The 17568-nt window shown below is 46.8% G+C and overlaps 1 protein-coding gene across 1 annotated transcript in view; it reads right to left on the minus strand.

The window, feature by feature from the left end:
- Window positions 1-1379: 1379 nt before the first annotated feature.
- The window catches only part of LOC119399282 (protein farnesyltransferase/geranylgeranyltransferase type-1 subunit alpha), a 98513-nt gene continuing 82324 nt past the window's right edge, over window positions 1380-17568 (minus strand). The window contains exon 3 of the mRNA XM_037666099.2: window positions 1380-5569. Within this exon, the coding sequence (XP_037522027.1) occupies window positions 5204-5569 (366 nt within the window). The 3' untranslated portion in view covers window positions 1380-5203. The remainder of the gene's footprint in view (window positions 5570-17568) is intronic.

Consider the following 17568-nt stretch of genomic DNA (forward strand, 5'->3'; position numbering starts at 1 on the left):
AATTTAATCATGTAGATAAGGTATTAGGCCAACATGAAACAAGGAAGTTTTTTTTTCTTTTTTTTTCTTGTCGAGCCTGGTGGCAGACATGTCAGCGCCCCGTTATAAAGGGTATGCTCATAGCATCCACCCATCCATCCAACCTGATGAGCAGCCATTTTTTGAACGTATATGGGCTTCTATGGAAGCTTTGCTACCATTTACCTTGGGTGTTCTACCACAGAGGCATGCCCGTGCTCGTAATAGGGGATGGATGGATGCTATGAGCGTGCCCTTTATAACGGGGCGGTGACATGTCTGCCACCAGGCACGACGAACAAAATTTTCGTTCTCCGAGGCAAGCCCTTGACGTCCTCTCACGGGAGGCCACCTAAACCATCTGGTTTCTGCTAATAAACTTCATACCTCCTCCTCCTCATTATGTTGGCCTAATGCATTGTCTACTTCGATGAAATCGATCTTACCCTAGAAAAAAAAAACTATTTCACAGCCCGCCCCTTCACGGCAGAATGACCTTATTTTTCCCGCTGTTTAATTCTCTCCTTTCTCTCTAGTTTTCTGCGACCAATACTGTAACCGCCTCTTACTAATTTCTATCGCGGGTGTGTTCAGGTCCCTAAAACTTAAGGCTTCATGTAGGGTCGTGCCCAAATATACACAGCTGGCTGGATACCTCCATATTCAATCAGAACATGCTCCGGCGTTTCCTTAGCTTCCCCACAGAATATCCGTTGAATAGACCTTTTTCAAGCACACGAGCGCCACCAGCGGGCGCGCAAGCGCTCATGGGAAATGTGTGTACGCCACAGCAGCCGCTGCGACGAGCACGCGGGAATTGCGCTGTAGCTTTCCGCTTGCGCCGTGCCAGCACTTCTTAGACACAGTGAATTTGGCAAGGTGCAACTTGTTACTGCTCAATTCAATCACGAACTTCAGTGTTTAGCTGCGACGACCTCTCGACGATTTCCATCTGTCCCACTGTTGGACCAGTTGAGCGGCTCAGAAGCGTCACCTCTTATTTATTTTTTTTTTTTTGCGCCAGTGCTCCTTACGGCATAAATGAAAAAAAAAAAAATACAACTCGGTTGCCTATGAAGTGCAGGAGCAGTCTATGATTCGCGGATGCATTTGGAATCAACGTGCATGAACACTGTCGACGAGTACAGTGTCATGTTCTGATATTTAAAGAGTACACTAGAAAGTGTTGTCGGCATTTGGGGAAATGAGATACATGCATTGCGTCGCGTCGCTCCCACCCTATATGTAACGAACGAGAAGTGCCTACTAACCTTCATTCGTGCTATACCTACAGGTTGGAATAATGCTTAGGGCGAAAAAAGAAAGGAGCAGTACAAGGTAGGAAATGCACAAACCAGCGCTCACACACAACTGAAAGTTTATTGCACGCGTGACAAAAAAGCATATATACAGAAATGGGAGTGCGTCGCGCGTGTCATAAAGAGGCACAAAAAGTCAGACAACCAAGGCGCGTGCTTACAGTCGATTAATAAAGCTGAATTCCTCGTCTTGTAACTTCTCAGAAGGTTGACTGACACAAAGTGTGGCGTTATTTGTGACATAATGTGCTTTCGAAATTTCCCGGGTTGTCCGATTAGGTGGATAGTACAAAATTACTGTGCTTTCGAAGATAGGATTACATTTTCATGACTGAAAATGCGATGCGAGATGAGACGGCTCCATTCAATGAATTTCGAAGCTCGCTGAGGCGCATATTAATACATCAACCAATCTGGCTGATGTACATGTGGACACAAGAAAGAAAAATTTGCGCTTAACTCCTACACAATCTACAAAACAATTGGCATGCCTCTGACTGCATTTTTCTTTGCCCATCGCAGACTTCTGCGACCTTAATGCGACTAAACTTATTTGGGGCGGCAGACACAACCTTCACCCACACATCGCTTCCACCTTCTTCAGGCCATGCGACTTCTTATACATATGTGGAATATTTCTAGTTTCTTCATTATTTACGGATGGAGGACGTCCGTGTTAATCTTTCTTTCCCATGACAACAGACTTTCGCAAACCGATACAGCAATACGCAGGATATCCCGCCTCTTTGATCACTTTGCAGCTGAAAACTACTGCTCATCTAATGTGCGAAAGTATTTTTCCAATGATGTGCTTAATCATGATATCACAATTCCTCGTTTAACAATGTTCGAATGCGCTGACGCGAAATTAAACACCGATTTCGCTGAACGCGGGCTGTACTGCATGCCCGCAAACATGCTCCGCAGTGAAACTTAAAAGCATGTATCAAGAAACTCCAAATTATCAGAAGCAAGGCATCTCGCATGTGAATTCTAGTCCCATCCCTTTTTCTTTAAACACGTTTAGAATGTGCTCACTTCTTTGTACAGCGCGTGACTTCTCAATTAAATTTAAATAATCATCTGTATAACTGAACATTGTAACAGCTCTCTACAGTTTTGTTAAACCCGATCATGAGCCGCTATGATATTAAATGCCATAGCGGCTTGTGAACAAGTAATCATTGAATAAATACAAATTCGGTGTTCAAGCTCACATTACTCACGGTAGCACGTTTTGACTGCATTTATCAGCACGTGATAACTCGTATGCTGCTTAACTGCTACATCCGGTACACATCCGATAGGTAATACCTACACTGACCGCATCATTCCTTTCGCATTTCATGCGTAGAGATACATGCAGGTGCGTTCAGACATGTGTAGTACTTAGGATTTAATAATAGTCAACCAGCGGCGAAGCGTTTTCTTCGTTTAGTGCTCCAACGGCGCCAACGAGCAGCGAGCGACGGAACAGCCGGCGGGCTCGCCGTACACACTTTTCCCATAGTGCTTCGCGCGCCCGCGGGGGGTTCTGGGATCGGTTGAAAAAGGTCTAATCGGTGTTCCAGCTAATATTGCTTACGATAGTACATCTTCCCGATACCGGCACGCCGTGACGCGCATGCCGTAGCTGCTACATATGTGTGCTCGGTAACGCCTAGACTGACTTTCACATTTCATGTGTAGCGATTCATGCAGCTGCGTTCCGATATGTGCAGTCATAGTTTCCTGTAATAACCTAGAGAGGAAACTGGCGCTGCGATCGTTGAGGCACCATGGGAATGATGGGAAGTACACGCTTCGGATTGGATAGCGTTAGCTAGCGAACTGTCTACAGATCTTTTTCTATAGTTTCAGTTTCGTTCTTCGCGCAGCGTCGGTAGTGGCGTGCGTTGCAAAGCACTCAAGCAGTGCCTTTGTTGTTCAAAGAGGCTGAGGACCACTAGCTCTCTTGGTTTACTGCGACGTTGCAGCTTTACAGGTTGTATTTGACAGTTTTAGCAAAGCGTCGTGCACTCACCGCTGCCAGAGCAGAATACTGCACAGAGTTCACGTTTCTTTACAAGCGCGTATTGAAGAAACTCGTTCAAATCGACTGCAAAACGACGGTGAAGCTAAGTAGAAGCACCGTCACGCTCCTCCAATTCGACTTCACAATAAAACGAGAGATGCGTTGGGGGCAGGCCACTTAGACAGACACACCTTACATCGCAGCAGACGACACGTTAGGTGTTTGTCACTCAATACAGTACTGTTATTTCCATCAATAGATGTTGCGTACTTTCGAGGGGGTAACAAGCGTGTCTGTTTTCAAGTGTTGTAAAAAAAATAATTCATTATATCGTGATGCCAAATCTGGAACACAGCTGCAGAGCAATGCATACCCTTGTGGTTGAAATTGCCCAGGTTTCACTTCCATCTCAGGTCACGCAAGCTTTTTGCATTAAGCTTTACGTGCAAGAGAATGAAGCAAGATTTAATTGGAAATAACTTCATAACACTTTGTTTTACACTCGGCAAACAAGCGTCGCGAATCTCAAGAACGAAAGCCATCCGAAGCAGATCCGAAGCCTGTCCTTCCCATCATTCCCATGGTGGCTCAAGCGCCGCTGAAGGAGACCGCATAGACACTAGCGCCAGATTCCCCTCTAGGTATTAAAGTACCAAACTCTATGTCTCTATAGTCACGTTACCATTTAAGGATAGTCAAGAAGCAGCGACGTGTTGTTTTCGTTTTGTGCTTCCTCAGCGGCAACGACCAGCCGAACAGCCGGCTTTCCCATCGTGCTCTGCACGCTCGCAGGGCATTCTGGGATTGCTTGAAAAAAGGTCTATTACTCGCCTTATCTTGATCAGCCGTGAAAAAATATCTGAGCTAACACTGCGCGATTTTTTTTTCATGCAAAAGCACTGACATAAAGTGTGCATTTCACTAGAACTCATTTTATAATATTTTTCATTTCACAGCTCCTACGCATTCTTATACAGTCTCCTGAAAAACGTATCGACGGGCTTACACTACTTTTGTTCGTATTAAACTAATTGATTTGCCTTTACGCTGAAACTCGTTTTTTTTTTTTTTACTCATTTCTTCGACGAAAAGTCAGGAGACTACAATAAACATAGCAGCAATACTGTTCGCGTAGACCTGTGACAGTTCTTTTTATCCTTTCTTGATAACTGAAACATACTTTGCTGCTGAAAGCAGTGTTTCCATGTTGATGAATACTTCTTTGCAGACTAGTGGGTTCATACTTGTAAACTCGACTTGCTGTGCAACCAGCAGGAAAGAAGGAGGGAGACAGCGCTCTTTCCTGTCTCCCTCCTTCCTTCCTGCTGGTTGCGCAGCAAGTCGAGTTTACTCCCTGTTCATGGTCATGTGGTGTTCGTCATCGGTTGTGGGGATTCGTCTTGACTGTGCCGCAAGTGTGGTCGCCTCGCCGTGTCTTCAGGGCCAAAAATAATACCCATATTAACGGTTGCGTCACCCTATTTTCATAGTGATTCGCCAGTTTTATGCAGATTTTGTAACCGGTACATCTTTATTATGTGCCATTATGTTCTATTCCTTTGCAATGTATCCCACCGCGCTAAAACCCCAGAATGGTCGTTGCAGTACAAATACATGTCATGCAACTTTCTATGCACAGTGCTCAGCACTGTTTGCAATATCTGAAGCTGTGGTGTGAAGTGTCCTTTGTAATTATACCACTGCAGTACAAAGGTAATCCTTGATATTCAGCCTTAACAGGCACAGCAGCTAATTTTCAACCATACACACTTTTTGTGTCAACGTAACTTTCCCCCAAATAACATTGGCTGAAGACAAAACGCACTAGCCAGACCACAATTAAACCTTTACGTCATCCCTCGCTGCGTCTGTGCTGGGCTTCAAGGTCACGTGCCATGAAATTCCAGTACTCGCGTCGAATGACGTCCTGCTCTTGTGCCAACACGCGGCAAAGCTTGAGTGCAAGCTCTAATAACTTTGGCTCGTTCTCCAGACGACTAGCCAGCGAATCCACCATGAAGGCCAGCAAATAGGCTACGCGGCAGTTGCCCTCGTAGAGGCTCTTGCAGAAGTCCTGCACCTCGGGCCGTTCGGCACCTCCTGCAGCGTCAATCACACCACGCAGGTAGTTCCAGGGGCTCTCATTGTGCGGTGCCTTGCGGATGCACTCCATGGCATAGGCGCACTCCCGCTCCACAACTTCTTCAGTGAAGCCAACCTGAAAGATAATTAGTGATAAGAACATCCTTCTCGCCCAAGGCAATTGCACACTCAGCCACTGTCTGCATCTTTTACACTTACATTTTACTCAACGTCATGTGTTATTTTCAAGTGCGAAGCATTTCTTAGCAAACTTTTGGCACTTTGAGCACATTCGTCCGTCCGTCCATCCATCCATCCATCCATCCATCCATCCATCCATCCATCCATCCATCCATCCATCCATCCATCCATCCATCCAGCAACCCGAGAAAAACGAGCGCGCTCTGGCTGGTTCTGGTAGCCCGCGGGTAGCCAGAAGTGGAAAATCGAAGAGCCCCAGTTAAGGCGGAAAGTTGGGTTAGTTGGTTTCGAGAATAACAGGTCATGGTACTAGCGAAATAGGAGACGGGGACGAGAGGGTGTTTCTTCATCTCGACCCCGTCGCCTATTTCGCTGGTACCATGACCTATTACACTGCAAGTCCTTCATCCGTAGCACAGTATGTAGATGCGCACTCCTTCCACACACTTGTGTTCAGAACCCATGGCTACAGCAACAGTTGGGAGAACGCTGCGGAGCTAACAATGCGGCGCTAAGAATGGATGCTGCCGTTCCTCCAGTCCGCCACGAGATCTATACAGAGACGCGCATGCCGCCGCCGTTACACAACACGCCGCGCCACGTAACCATACCAACGCCGCCATTGTGCCCAGTGGATATGGCTGATAAGACGTCGTTTCCTCCACACTTCTCTCTCAGAGCGCGTTCATTTTCGGGTTGCTCCGCCCACCCGCGGCGCACTTTTATTGCGTTTTATTGCGATAGCAATTATAGTTTTATTGCAATAGCAACTATATGGACAGTCTCGGCTGGGTTTTGCCGTCGCCGTCGTCATGCACCGTATCTGTATATAAGTATGTATGTATATATAAAAGTAAAGAAAGATTACTCAGAAAAAACGCCAGGCCTGCGCTGAAACCGCAGCACAGTCACAGCGAAAGCTGTAAGACCGGCGTTTCTGGAGCCCATTCTAAGCGCTCTTGGGGCTACTAATACAAGTACACCAGCAAGGTACCCACTACGCCATAAATCACAATTTTTATGAAGTTGGGAACCACTTACTATGCCATTATTCGTCATTATGCGGAGAAGCGAGGCACCAGCTACACGTCTGTAAGGCATTATGTGCAATTTGTTGACGCGACGACTGATGGCGATGAAGAATTATGGCTCAGCCCTTTGTAGTGGGTTGGAAGTTTTAAACGGCCCACCAGTTATGGAATTTGCATTGGGTGACGCCCGGTCGCTATTTCCCTCTCCCGCCATGCTGTATAACATACGTTGACGTCGGAGAGAGAGAGGGGGGGGGGGGGCGAAGAACTTTTTTGCGACCCCGAGGAAATGGATCATGCGCTTATGGGCTTCCTTGGCAACCAATACAAGTGCACTTGCGAGGAACCCACTACGCTATAAATCATTGTAAGGTTTGAGAAGTAGGAAAGCAGGCATTATGCCATTTTTCGTCATTCTACGGAGAGCCGTGGTACCTGCTAAACGCATGTAAGGCATTATGCGCACATTGTTGATGCTGTGCCTGATGACGATGAAGAATTATGGCGGAGCTCATTGTATTGGGTTGGAAGTATTCAACAACCTTCTCGTTGCGCAATTCGCATTGTGTGACGCCTGGTTACAGAATTCGCGTTGTGCGACGCTTGGTGCTTATTTTACTCTTATACCACGCTATATTGCCTATGTTATTGTAGTTCCTTCCCGACATGAAGCCTGTATAGGACCTTTTTGCAAAGCAGATTCAAGCACCGGCATGGCTCAGAGGCTGAATACTGGGCTCCCACGCGGAGGGCCCAGGTTCAAACCCCGTTCCATCCTGGAATTTTTTTCTAATTTCGTTTTTTTTTTATTTCGAGCGATAGTGGTTACGGACACCGGCGCCGGCGGACAACTACGGCACCAAAAACGGCCGCTGAAATGATCTCATAACAGCTGTCGCTGTAAAATGCTTCTGAGCCGCGGAATCGAACCAACGACCTCTCGTTCCGCAGCGCGTGGCGCTAACCACTACGCCACAAAACGCAGACACTTCAGGTAGCTAACGGCGAGCGTTTATACACACCCTTTACCGCTGGCAGGACTCAGAGAAGGCAGGCGCTTCTAAGCGTTTCTTCATTACCAGCGAGATGGCGCGAGGAGCGCGGCGAGACGCATTTAAAAGTCGTCAGCGAACTCGCTTCTTCTTATATTTGCGCAGGGAGAACCTTGCCCTTCCTCTGTCTGCTCACGCGGCAGTTGCTGCCGGGGGGCAGCTGTTTCTGCAGCGTAGCAGCGCGTCCATCACGGGCCGCTTTTCTTGCTATCGCATTCATTGCTTCGCTCTTGCGGCGAAACTGTGACTTTTTTTTCTCTGGCCGGACAGTTCTACCTTACCCGCGGGTCGCCAGAACGTGCCAGGACAAATATGTTCTGCAAGATATCTGGAAGGTTTCTAGTTATCAGACGCCAAAAAGAGACAATGCGCGCTCACCGCCATCTTTGTGAGGACTCGACGGATCGCAAAGCGAGCGCTTGGGGACTTCAACTTCGGTTGTCATTAGCCTGGCGTTATCTTCTAAAGCCCGTTCCGCCGTGTGAGATGGTGCAATTAGAGTGGCGGCGAACACATCGCTGCATGTCTCAAGTTAAGACGGAACACAAACTGATCAGTGCGTGTGTGCGACGTAGTACGCGATAGCCGCGAGCAGCTGTCGCTTTCGCGAGATTTCGCATCGCGTTGTACCGCGACTGTAACATGCAATGCGCAGAGTTGAGCTTGTTAAGCCGTTAGCGGCGCGACAATTTTCTTTGCTGACGGGGCGCGCGATCTTGCGAACGCACGTGATCGTATCAAAAATGCGTATGCTCGAGAATACCACTTGCGCTCTTCGGCAAACCACGGCCGCTAAATAAAAAAAAAAAGACTTTTTCTATTTAGCGGCCGTGGGCAAACCTAGCCCAAATTTCCAAGCGGCAATGCAGAAAACACCGACGCTCACGCGGCGCTAAGTTTCGCTTGCTGCTACGGCGGTAGCGCTTTTTTAAGTTTACGCTGGTTGTCCCGGCGTTCGATTTTGCAGAAGAGTGGTAAGTTGGGCAAGTTGGTAATGATCCATTATGAAAGTGCGCAAAAAACAAACGGTAACACAAGAAGAGAGGAAAGCACAAAGAGGCGCAGACTATCAACTGAAGCTTTGTTGCAAGAACAAGGCAGTATAAAGGACAGGATAAAAAGCAAGAAAAGGCAAAGGGGGAGGAGAAAAAGCCAAGAGCGACACATATCAACAAAAAGCCAGGGCACATCAACCATAGCACGCCCGTCATACAGGACCAAGATAACATAACTCTTTTTTATGAAAAGCAACGGAGGGAACACTGAGGAAAGACTCGGATTGCTTGTGAATGTGCGCGTCCTCAACAAGTTCACGCGCCCTGATTTTCGTGGTGGAACAGCACAGAAGTGTCGCTGAAGAGCGGTGAGCAGCCACATTTCTTACAATGCGCTGCTAAATGAAGGCCAGAGTGGCCTTTCAGAGAAATATAATGTTCCCTAAGTCTAACATTTAGACATCGTCCCGTTTGGCCCACGTATACACGATTGCAAGACAGGGGTATGGAGTAGACAACACTGGTGATAGAGCATACATAGTTATGAACATAACTAACATTGTGCTTATCCTGCTGCACAATTTGTCGATTCGCCTTGTTGCTAGAAAAAACAAGCTGTTGCCTTGTTGCTAGATATGAACTTGCAGAAACTTGCGCAGTCTGTAAAAAAGGCCAACAAATTGCAGCTTGAAGTATTTTACACAGCAAAAACGCACAAGATTGGTATAACTTTTCGCGCAATAATCACGGAACGCGACACGTGGCAGCATTGTGTGTAGTTTTTTGCAGACTTGCCTATCGTCTCTCCATATAGATGATCCATACATTATCTCAAACTCAGAAATGATTGTGCAATTCCTGCGTGATGACAACCCCGTTAATTGTGACGCCGTAAGCATCGATGTCGAGGACCTTTTTTATTCTCTCCCACATAATCACCTTTTGACCGCAGTAAAGGAATGCATTACGTGTCACAACGCTGAACTTGTCTTCATTGTTTAAGTGGTATGTCAGTTGAATCTTTCACAGAACTTCTGTTTTTTTACCTGGGGTCTTTATTTCTTTCAATGGTGAGATGTACCTGCAAAAGGAAGGTGTCTGTACTGGGTCTAGGGTGGCACCGGTTCTAAGCGATATTTTTCCAAGTAGAGTCGATCGGCCGCTACAACCGGTTTTACAAGCATCCGTAATAATGGTCTCTCGTTTTGTAAATGACTATATTGTTTTTTTTTTCCGTAAGGGAACTCAAGATATGTCGGCAGGTATCCTTAAGAGTTTTGAGCAGTTTGGTCTTGGCCTAAAGTTTACTTCCGAATGCTTAAAGGACCATTGCGTCCAATTTTTCGAACGACAGCTGCAGCTCTCGCCCACGTATGTCTGTTGGTTCTACGCCCCTAGGTCTGTCAAACCTGTGTTGAACTGCAAATCGGGCCACATGAAACTGGTAAAAAATGCCACTGCACTCTCTTGCTTCAGTTCTGCGCTGAAGAAATCCTGCACTCATTTATTGAAACCAGTTTTTCTGGGCAGGTGCAAAAACTGAGCCAAGCTGGCTTCCCACGAGATGTATTGTTAAAGGCTTCGATAAGTTGATCAATAAAATCAAAAAAGGTGCCGTTGATGGTTGCAACTTGGCAGAGAAGGCGCAGCGCAAAAAATTTGGTCTTCTTCCATATGTGCATGGTTTTACCCACCGCCTAAAAAAGGTCGCATCACGATATGATGTCCAAGTGGTAATTTCTGCCAGGAACAAGCTATCCACTTTATGTGCCAAGGTAGACCGACGTGTGGCGAATCGACAGATTGTGCCGCAGGATAAGTGCAATGTTAGTCATGTTCATAACTATGTATTTTGTATCACCAGTGTTGTCTACTCCATACCCCTGTCTTACAATCGTGTATACGTGGGCCAAACGGGACAATGTCTAAATGTTAGACTTAGGGAACATTATAATTCTCTGAAAGGCCACTCTGACCTTCATTTAGCAGCGCATTATTAGAAATGTAGCTGCTCACTGCTCTTCAGTGACACTTCTGTGTTGTTCCGCCACAAAAATCAAAGAGCGCGTGAACTTGTTGAGGCCGCACACATTCATAAGCAATCTGAGTCTTGCCTCAGTGTTCCCTCCATTGCTTTTCATGAAAAAGAGTTATGTTATCTTGGTCCTGCATGGCGGGCGTGCTATGGTTGATGTGCCCTGGGTTTTTGTTGATATGTGTCCCTCTTGGCTTTCTCTCCTCCCCCTTTGCCCTTCCTTGCTTTTTATCCTGTCCTTTATATTGCCTTGTTCTTGCAACAAAGCTTCAGTTGATAGTCTGCGCCTGTTTGTGGTTTCCTCTCCTCTTGTGTTACTGTTCGGTTTTTGCGCAGTTAAATAATGGTTCGATTTTGCCCCGGGATTTCAACACACGTGACCACGACGTTGTTTCCTGTCAGGACCGGAACTAGATGGCTGACCTCTGGCTTCCAGCAAGCTGCCAGAAGTTCGCAAATCGATGAGACCCACTATGTTTCTTGAGAAATAAATGTTTTTTGCCCTTGCACCTCAAATGGGCTTGTCAGCCTCAATTTTTACTGGATTCGGATCGTACGTTTTCCCGGTTGGTACGTTTACTTTTCACGTTTTTTTTTTTGGAAACGGATCAACGAGGTTCTACTGTACTGGAAGCGTCCTTCATCTTGAAGCTTGGTCCTGATAAGTACATTAGAGAACCTTCCGTTAATCTACATAAAGAAGAGCTTGAATTTTTGGGGTAGATAAAGGGCCTTCAAGACGGTGTGTCGCACTGCGCTTGCGTGCATGTGCGCTGTCAGAAATGGAAGTTTGATGCTTTCTGGTAGTTCTCTGCGCCCATCCTCTCTGCGTCCCGTGCCCTGCGCAGGTTTATTTCAGGTTCACTGTCATACCAAGCAGCCCTCCAACGCACATTACTTGAATTCTCATGGTGCGACGTGCAAAATGCGCTATACGCCTCGGACTCCAGTGGGCACTCCATATGGGCTGTGACAAGCCATAATTGTTGTAAAATGTGATAGTAAGTCCAATAAAACCTCCATAACTACTGCAATATCCTTTTCCATATGCATTACAAAATGCGAAGTACAAAACCCCAGCTAAGTAATCGCACCCTGTCCAGCGGGTGTTGCTGTAGAAATAGATATTGTAGTGTAGTCCAAGGTTCGACGAAAACTCGTCAGGCGAGGGGGATTCATTGGAAGAAATAAAACAGGCACTCGCCTTGTTCAAGGAAAAACAATCATATATTGACGTTTCGGGGCCGCTACGGGTCCCTTGTTCACAATGAAGAGCATGCAAGAGGGCGTAACTATTTATGGAATGGGCGGCGCAGAGTGCGCATGTATATCTCGGGGAGATTACCCCGTGTCCGGTTAATCGCGTTTTTGGCCGTTTGAATGCGCAGTCATTCTAAAAGTAGCCGTGTCGATAGGCGCTTCTCTGTCGCAATTATGCTCGCAGAATCCCAGTCGATGATGTGGTTACTGTTTAAATGACGATCCGCCGATGCGTTCGAGCTTGCATTGCCTTTCTTGACATCGTTCTGGTGCTGTTGGATTCTTCTATTAAAATTTCCAGTTTCCCCTATGTAGGATGCGTCACAATCTTTGCATGGTATCTTGTAGATAACCACTGGAAATCTTGAGCTTTCCAGACGGTCTTTCACGCGTACGAGTTCTTTCTTTAGCTTGTTGGTCAGCACATGCGCGATTTTTACGTTGCATGTGTTATACACTCTTGAAAGTGCCTCACTGACGCCTTGCGCATAGGGCACAGCAGCACGTTTTGGCCTGTCAGCTTCACGAGCCTCTTCAAGGCAGGCAACTGAAGACCGCAATTGTTGAGTCCTCAGGAGCTGCGAGGGGTTGCCGTTGCTGCAGAGGTCCTTCCTTACCACCGCTAGCTCTTGCTTGCGCAGACCGGGTTCAGAGCAGATGCGCATTGCGCGAGAGAAAAGAGCATCGGCAACGGAGCGTTTTTGCCCTATAGGATGCGCAGAGTCAAACCTTAGGTATCTACCTGTGTGGGTCGGCTTCCGATACACACTGGTTATAAGTCCTTTGGCTGACCGTCTCACAAGAACGTCGAGGAAGGCAATCATTCCATTATATTCTTGTTCCATGGTGAACTGGATACTTGGAACAATAGCGCAAGGCGTCAGTGAGTTTTATTCAAGGGCCACTCGTACGCGTGAAAGACCGTCTGGAAAGCTCAAGATTTCCAGTGGTTATCTACAAGATACCATGCAAAGATTGTGACGCATTCTACACAGGTGAAACTGGAAATTTAATAGAAGAGTCCAACAGCACCAGAACGATGCCAATAAAGGCAATGCAAGCTCGAACGCCTTAGCGGATCATCATTTAAACAGTAACCACATCATCGACTCAGATTCTGCGAGCATAATTGCGACAGAGAAGCGCCTATTGACACGGCTACTCTTAGAATCACTGCACAGTCAAACGACCAAACACGCGATTAACCGGACACGAGGTAATCTCCCCGAGATATACATGCGCACTCTGCGCCACCCATTCCATAAATAGTTACGCACTCTTGCATGCTCTTCATTGTGAACAAGGGACCCGTAGCGGCCCCGAAACGTCAATATATGATTGTTTTTCCTTGAACAAGGCGAGTGCCTGTTTTATTTCTTCCAAAGATATTGTAGTGTCTTCAGTAAGCAAACAATAGAAGCGCGGATTCTTTTCTATCTATCCACGGTACTGCCGACAGTGTTACAGGTACAGGCGTGAGCAAAAGTATACGCACCACGGGATCGCGTGGCAGAATGCATCGACGCGCAATCTACCGTCGCGGCACCTGCTGTCGAGCTTACCCCTCAAGCAGTGGTGCGCATGCACGTCCCGTCATATCAGGTGGCCTCTCATGTCGCTTTGCCTGACGTGGTTATGGAGCTTGTAGACAAAACAAGGTCGATTCAAATAGGTCGCGAAGCTTCGGGCGAAAAGCGGTTCAGAATCTATTGCCAACGACACCAGCAAGGAGAATTATGGGTGCTGCGATTGAAGCGCGACTATGTTTGGAGGGAACAAACACTAATACCAAAAAACCAAGTTTTATTCAAGGGCCAAGCAATCTTGATGTTTTACAAATTACATTTATTTCGTGAACAATATTATGTAGGTGCAATGAGCCAAGAACGTAGGATAGTGTTTAATTATTACGAAAAACCTTTTTCTTAGCGCCCCCTGAAGAGAGGCGCACGTCATTGTTATTCAGTGCAGCCCTTGCGGTGCATCGAAAGGCGCGCTCGTAAACTCGTCTGCAACGACACACCCCCTCACGTGTTCTGGTGTTTCGCACTTGCATGCGTTCTGTGAATTATTGTGGTGAGAATTTGATTTTGGTATTCGCGAAGTTCGAGGTGCGTTTCATCGTTGGTGAACGTGTTGGCTGCGGTGTTCAACGGGAAACGGCACGACGCGGCTAACATTTCACACCGAACGCTTTCCTCGGTACTCGCGGAAACGATGTGGTGTTCCAAGGATGCAATAGCAACACGCGTATGCCTGGCGAGCCTTCTCTTCTAGATAAGACAGCGGGGCAACGGTTCGGAGTAGTGTGCTTGCTGGATTTTCATGGATCAGTATTCCTGCTGCCCGGTTTCCTTCGTGAACACGCAGTGCCTACTTTATTTCCTGCTATCGGTGAGCAGATCGCTAAGTTATCTGTTGCGCTACAATTCGCATGTCTTGATACGTTACACGTAAGGTTAATTTATCGGAACCTAAGGCAAAACATAGTGCATGTAGTGTACGCACTTTTTGTACTTATTACGACATTTGTTGCGCATTGTGTAGGGTGTGATAAAATTGTGTTATTGTGACCATTGAATAAAACTGAAATATCATTATTTTGGCGTGACCAGGAGTCACTTCTTCTCATTAGAACTGAAGCACACATGCAGTGCGCTCTTTAAGTCCCCTGCGCATGTGCGAAAAACATCAGCAACGTTGCAAACATGAGAGGTACGCTGCTGCCTACTTTATTCACCCTATGGAAGATGACACGAACGTAGAATAAAAGCTCCAAGAATAAGGTTTCCTAGAAGGGTACGCATTTGGGCTGGTTGGTTCATGATTACGGGTGAGAAACAGCGCTAAAAAGACGGGACAAGAAAGGACACGAGACGACGGCGCTGACTAACAACCAAATGTGCTTTATTCCTTCAGTCAGCATAAATATACTTCACCACTAACGTAATGAAAATACAGAAAACTCAGCCTGCGCAGAAGCAGTAGGGCGATCAACGAGACATGAATTCTATCTCCTTCGGAAGGAGGGAAATCGAGGGGAAGCTTACACATGCCTCGCCGCTATTGTAGATGTGATAAGCTTCTGAAATGAGGCGCGCGCGCTCGTCATGGTATTTTGACAAGAAAGTGGTATCGTTAAAAGATGGATGGCAACCGCAACTGTTACAGTGAAGAGATAACTGACTATCTGTAGCTTGTTTTTGAACCTTGTTCAAATGCTCGCGCATGCGGTCATTAGCGCACCGCCCCGTTTGCCCGACATAGAAGGAGGATTCCGACAAAGAAGGAGGATTCGTCGTGTTGCCTCGAGGTCTCTACAAAGAAAAAGCAGACGCGGCCATTCTTGGTAACTTCAACGAAGTAAAAGGAGTGGTTCCTGCGAAGGTAAAAACAAAGGCCGTTCAACTATGCGAAAAAGCCGGGCTTGCAAAACTGGCATCCTCCGTAAAGGCCTGCAAAGAGACCAGCCTTTCGGCCTTCTTCAGCGCCAAGACCCACAAGGAACAGTGCCCGTTCCGGGCCATTGTTTCTGAGCGCGGAACCTGGCAACGAGAAGTGGGAGTGTTTCTGCAAAAGTTTTTGTGCCTCCTTGATGTCGACGACCCCTACCTCATAAGGACGCCAGGTACTGTTTCTGCCTTTCTCCGGGATGAGTGTCCAGTGGGCGTGCGTGCCTTTTCCGTGGATATCAAGGACTTATATTATTCGTTGCCTCAGGAAGATGTGTGTACAGAAGTTAGCAACTGTATTGACAAATATGGGGCTCTTAGGTTTCAAAACGCAAGTGGAATCACTGTGGACAGGTTTTCAGAGTTTTTAAAGTTTTATATGCGATCCACCTTTGTCTGCTTGGAAGATAAGCTTTTTATACAGCGGAAAGGTGTGTGCATAGGCTCTTGCATCGCCCCTGTTCTTAGTGACATTTTATTAGCTAGCTATGACCGCAATCTTGAGAGCAAGCTAAGACGAGCACGGTTAAGGTGATGCGATACGTGGATGACTTTTTAATCTTTTACAGGACTAACCCTTCTGACGCGCAGCCTGCTGCTGCTACAATTTTTGACGTGTTCCTCACGGAATTAAGTTCTTTTGAACTTACCACTGAGCATCCCTCAGACAGCAAACTGCGCTTCTTAGACTTGGAACTCTCGTTCTCAAATAGCCATTTATGTTGGAGTTATGCGCCCAGATCTCAAAAGAGCCTTCTCCCTTTTTCCTCTGCGCACTCGAAGATTGTTAAACGCGGAATTGCAAGAGCTTGCATGAAGGCGGCGCTAGACAGGTCCTGTGACCACCAAGTTGAAGCAAGTTTTCTTTCACAAGTAGCACGCCTGAAGCTCGCAGGTTTTCCAGCAACGCTTTTGACTAACATTGCCGAAAGCCTCGTAGCAGGCTTTAAAAACAAGCGCTCAGCTGCTGTGCAATCCGAGAAAAACTCGAAGCAAACTGTTGCGGTTATTCCGTACGTGCACAAAGTCGCGCACAATCTCAAGAAAGTTGTCAGCAGGGCAGGCGTTAGGCTGTTGTTTTCTGCCCAAAATAAGCTTGGTAGCCTGTGCCAGCAAGTCAACCGAGAAGAAGAGAAGAAAAGAAGATGCACTAAGAAGCACAGGCAGAAGTTTGTTGAATGTTGTCAAGAAGTTGTATACAAGATTCCACTTTCTTGCGGGCGTTACTATGTCGGGCAAACGGGGCGGTGCGCTAATGACCGCATGCGCGAGCATTTGAACAAGGTTCAAAAACAAGCTACAGATAGTCAGTTATCTCTTCACTGTAACAGTTGCGGTTGCCATCCATCTTTTAACGATACCACTTTCTTGTCAAAATACCATGACGAGCGCGCGCGCCTCATTTCAGAAGCTTATCACATCTACAATAGCGGCGAGGCATGTGTAAGCTTCCCCTCGATTTCCCTCCTTCCGAAGGAGATAGAATTCATGTCTCGTTGATCGCCCTACTGCTTCTGCGCAGGCTGAGTTTTCTGTATTTTCATTACGTTAGTGGTGAAGTATATTTATGCTGACTGAAGGAATAAAGCACATTTGGTTGTTAGTCAGCGCCGTCGTCTCGTGTCCTTTCTTGTCCCGTCTTTTTAGCGCTGTTTCTCACCCGTAAGGTTTCCTAGTAAAGCCAAGGCGAATTGAACGGCGGTACACTTAAACACCACTGTTTAGTCACGGGTCGATATTAGTTTAGCTAGCGTTGTCTTCAAGCGCACTCGCCAAGAGGTTGCCAGCTCGCCGTAGCGCGAGTCCTTAGCGATCAGGGGCCTAAGAAAAATATTTTGAGGTCAAATTTCGCACTAGTGACAACACAATGACGTCACTTTTTTACCGGATATTGCATCACATCCACTTTATTATTTGTTCCGCCGAAGTGTTCCCTCCTCACACAGATGGCGCTAAGCCCCATGGGCAGCTGATGAGCCGCCATTTTCTGAACGTATGGGCTTCTATGGAAGCTTCGCTACCATTTACATTTACCTTGGACAAAACGTCAAATGGGTGTCGCTTGCTTTGCTCCATCGCATCTGTGCCGTTGATTTTCGTAGCGGCTGC

The sequence above is a fragment of the Rhipicephalus sanguineus genome, chromosome 7 (assembly GCF_013339695.2).
Source record: "Rhipicephalus sanguineus isolate Rsan-2018 chromosome 7, BIME_Rsan_1.4, whole genome shotgun sequence".
Lineage (NCBI taxonomy): Eukaryota > Metazoa > Arthropoda > Arachnida > Ixodida > Ixodidae > Rhipicephalus > Rhipicephalus sanguineus.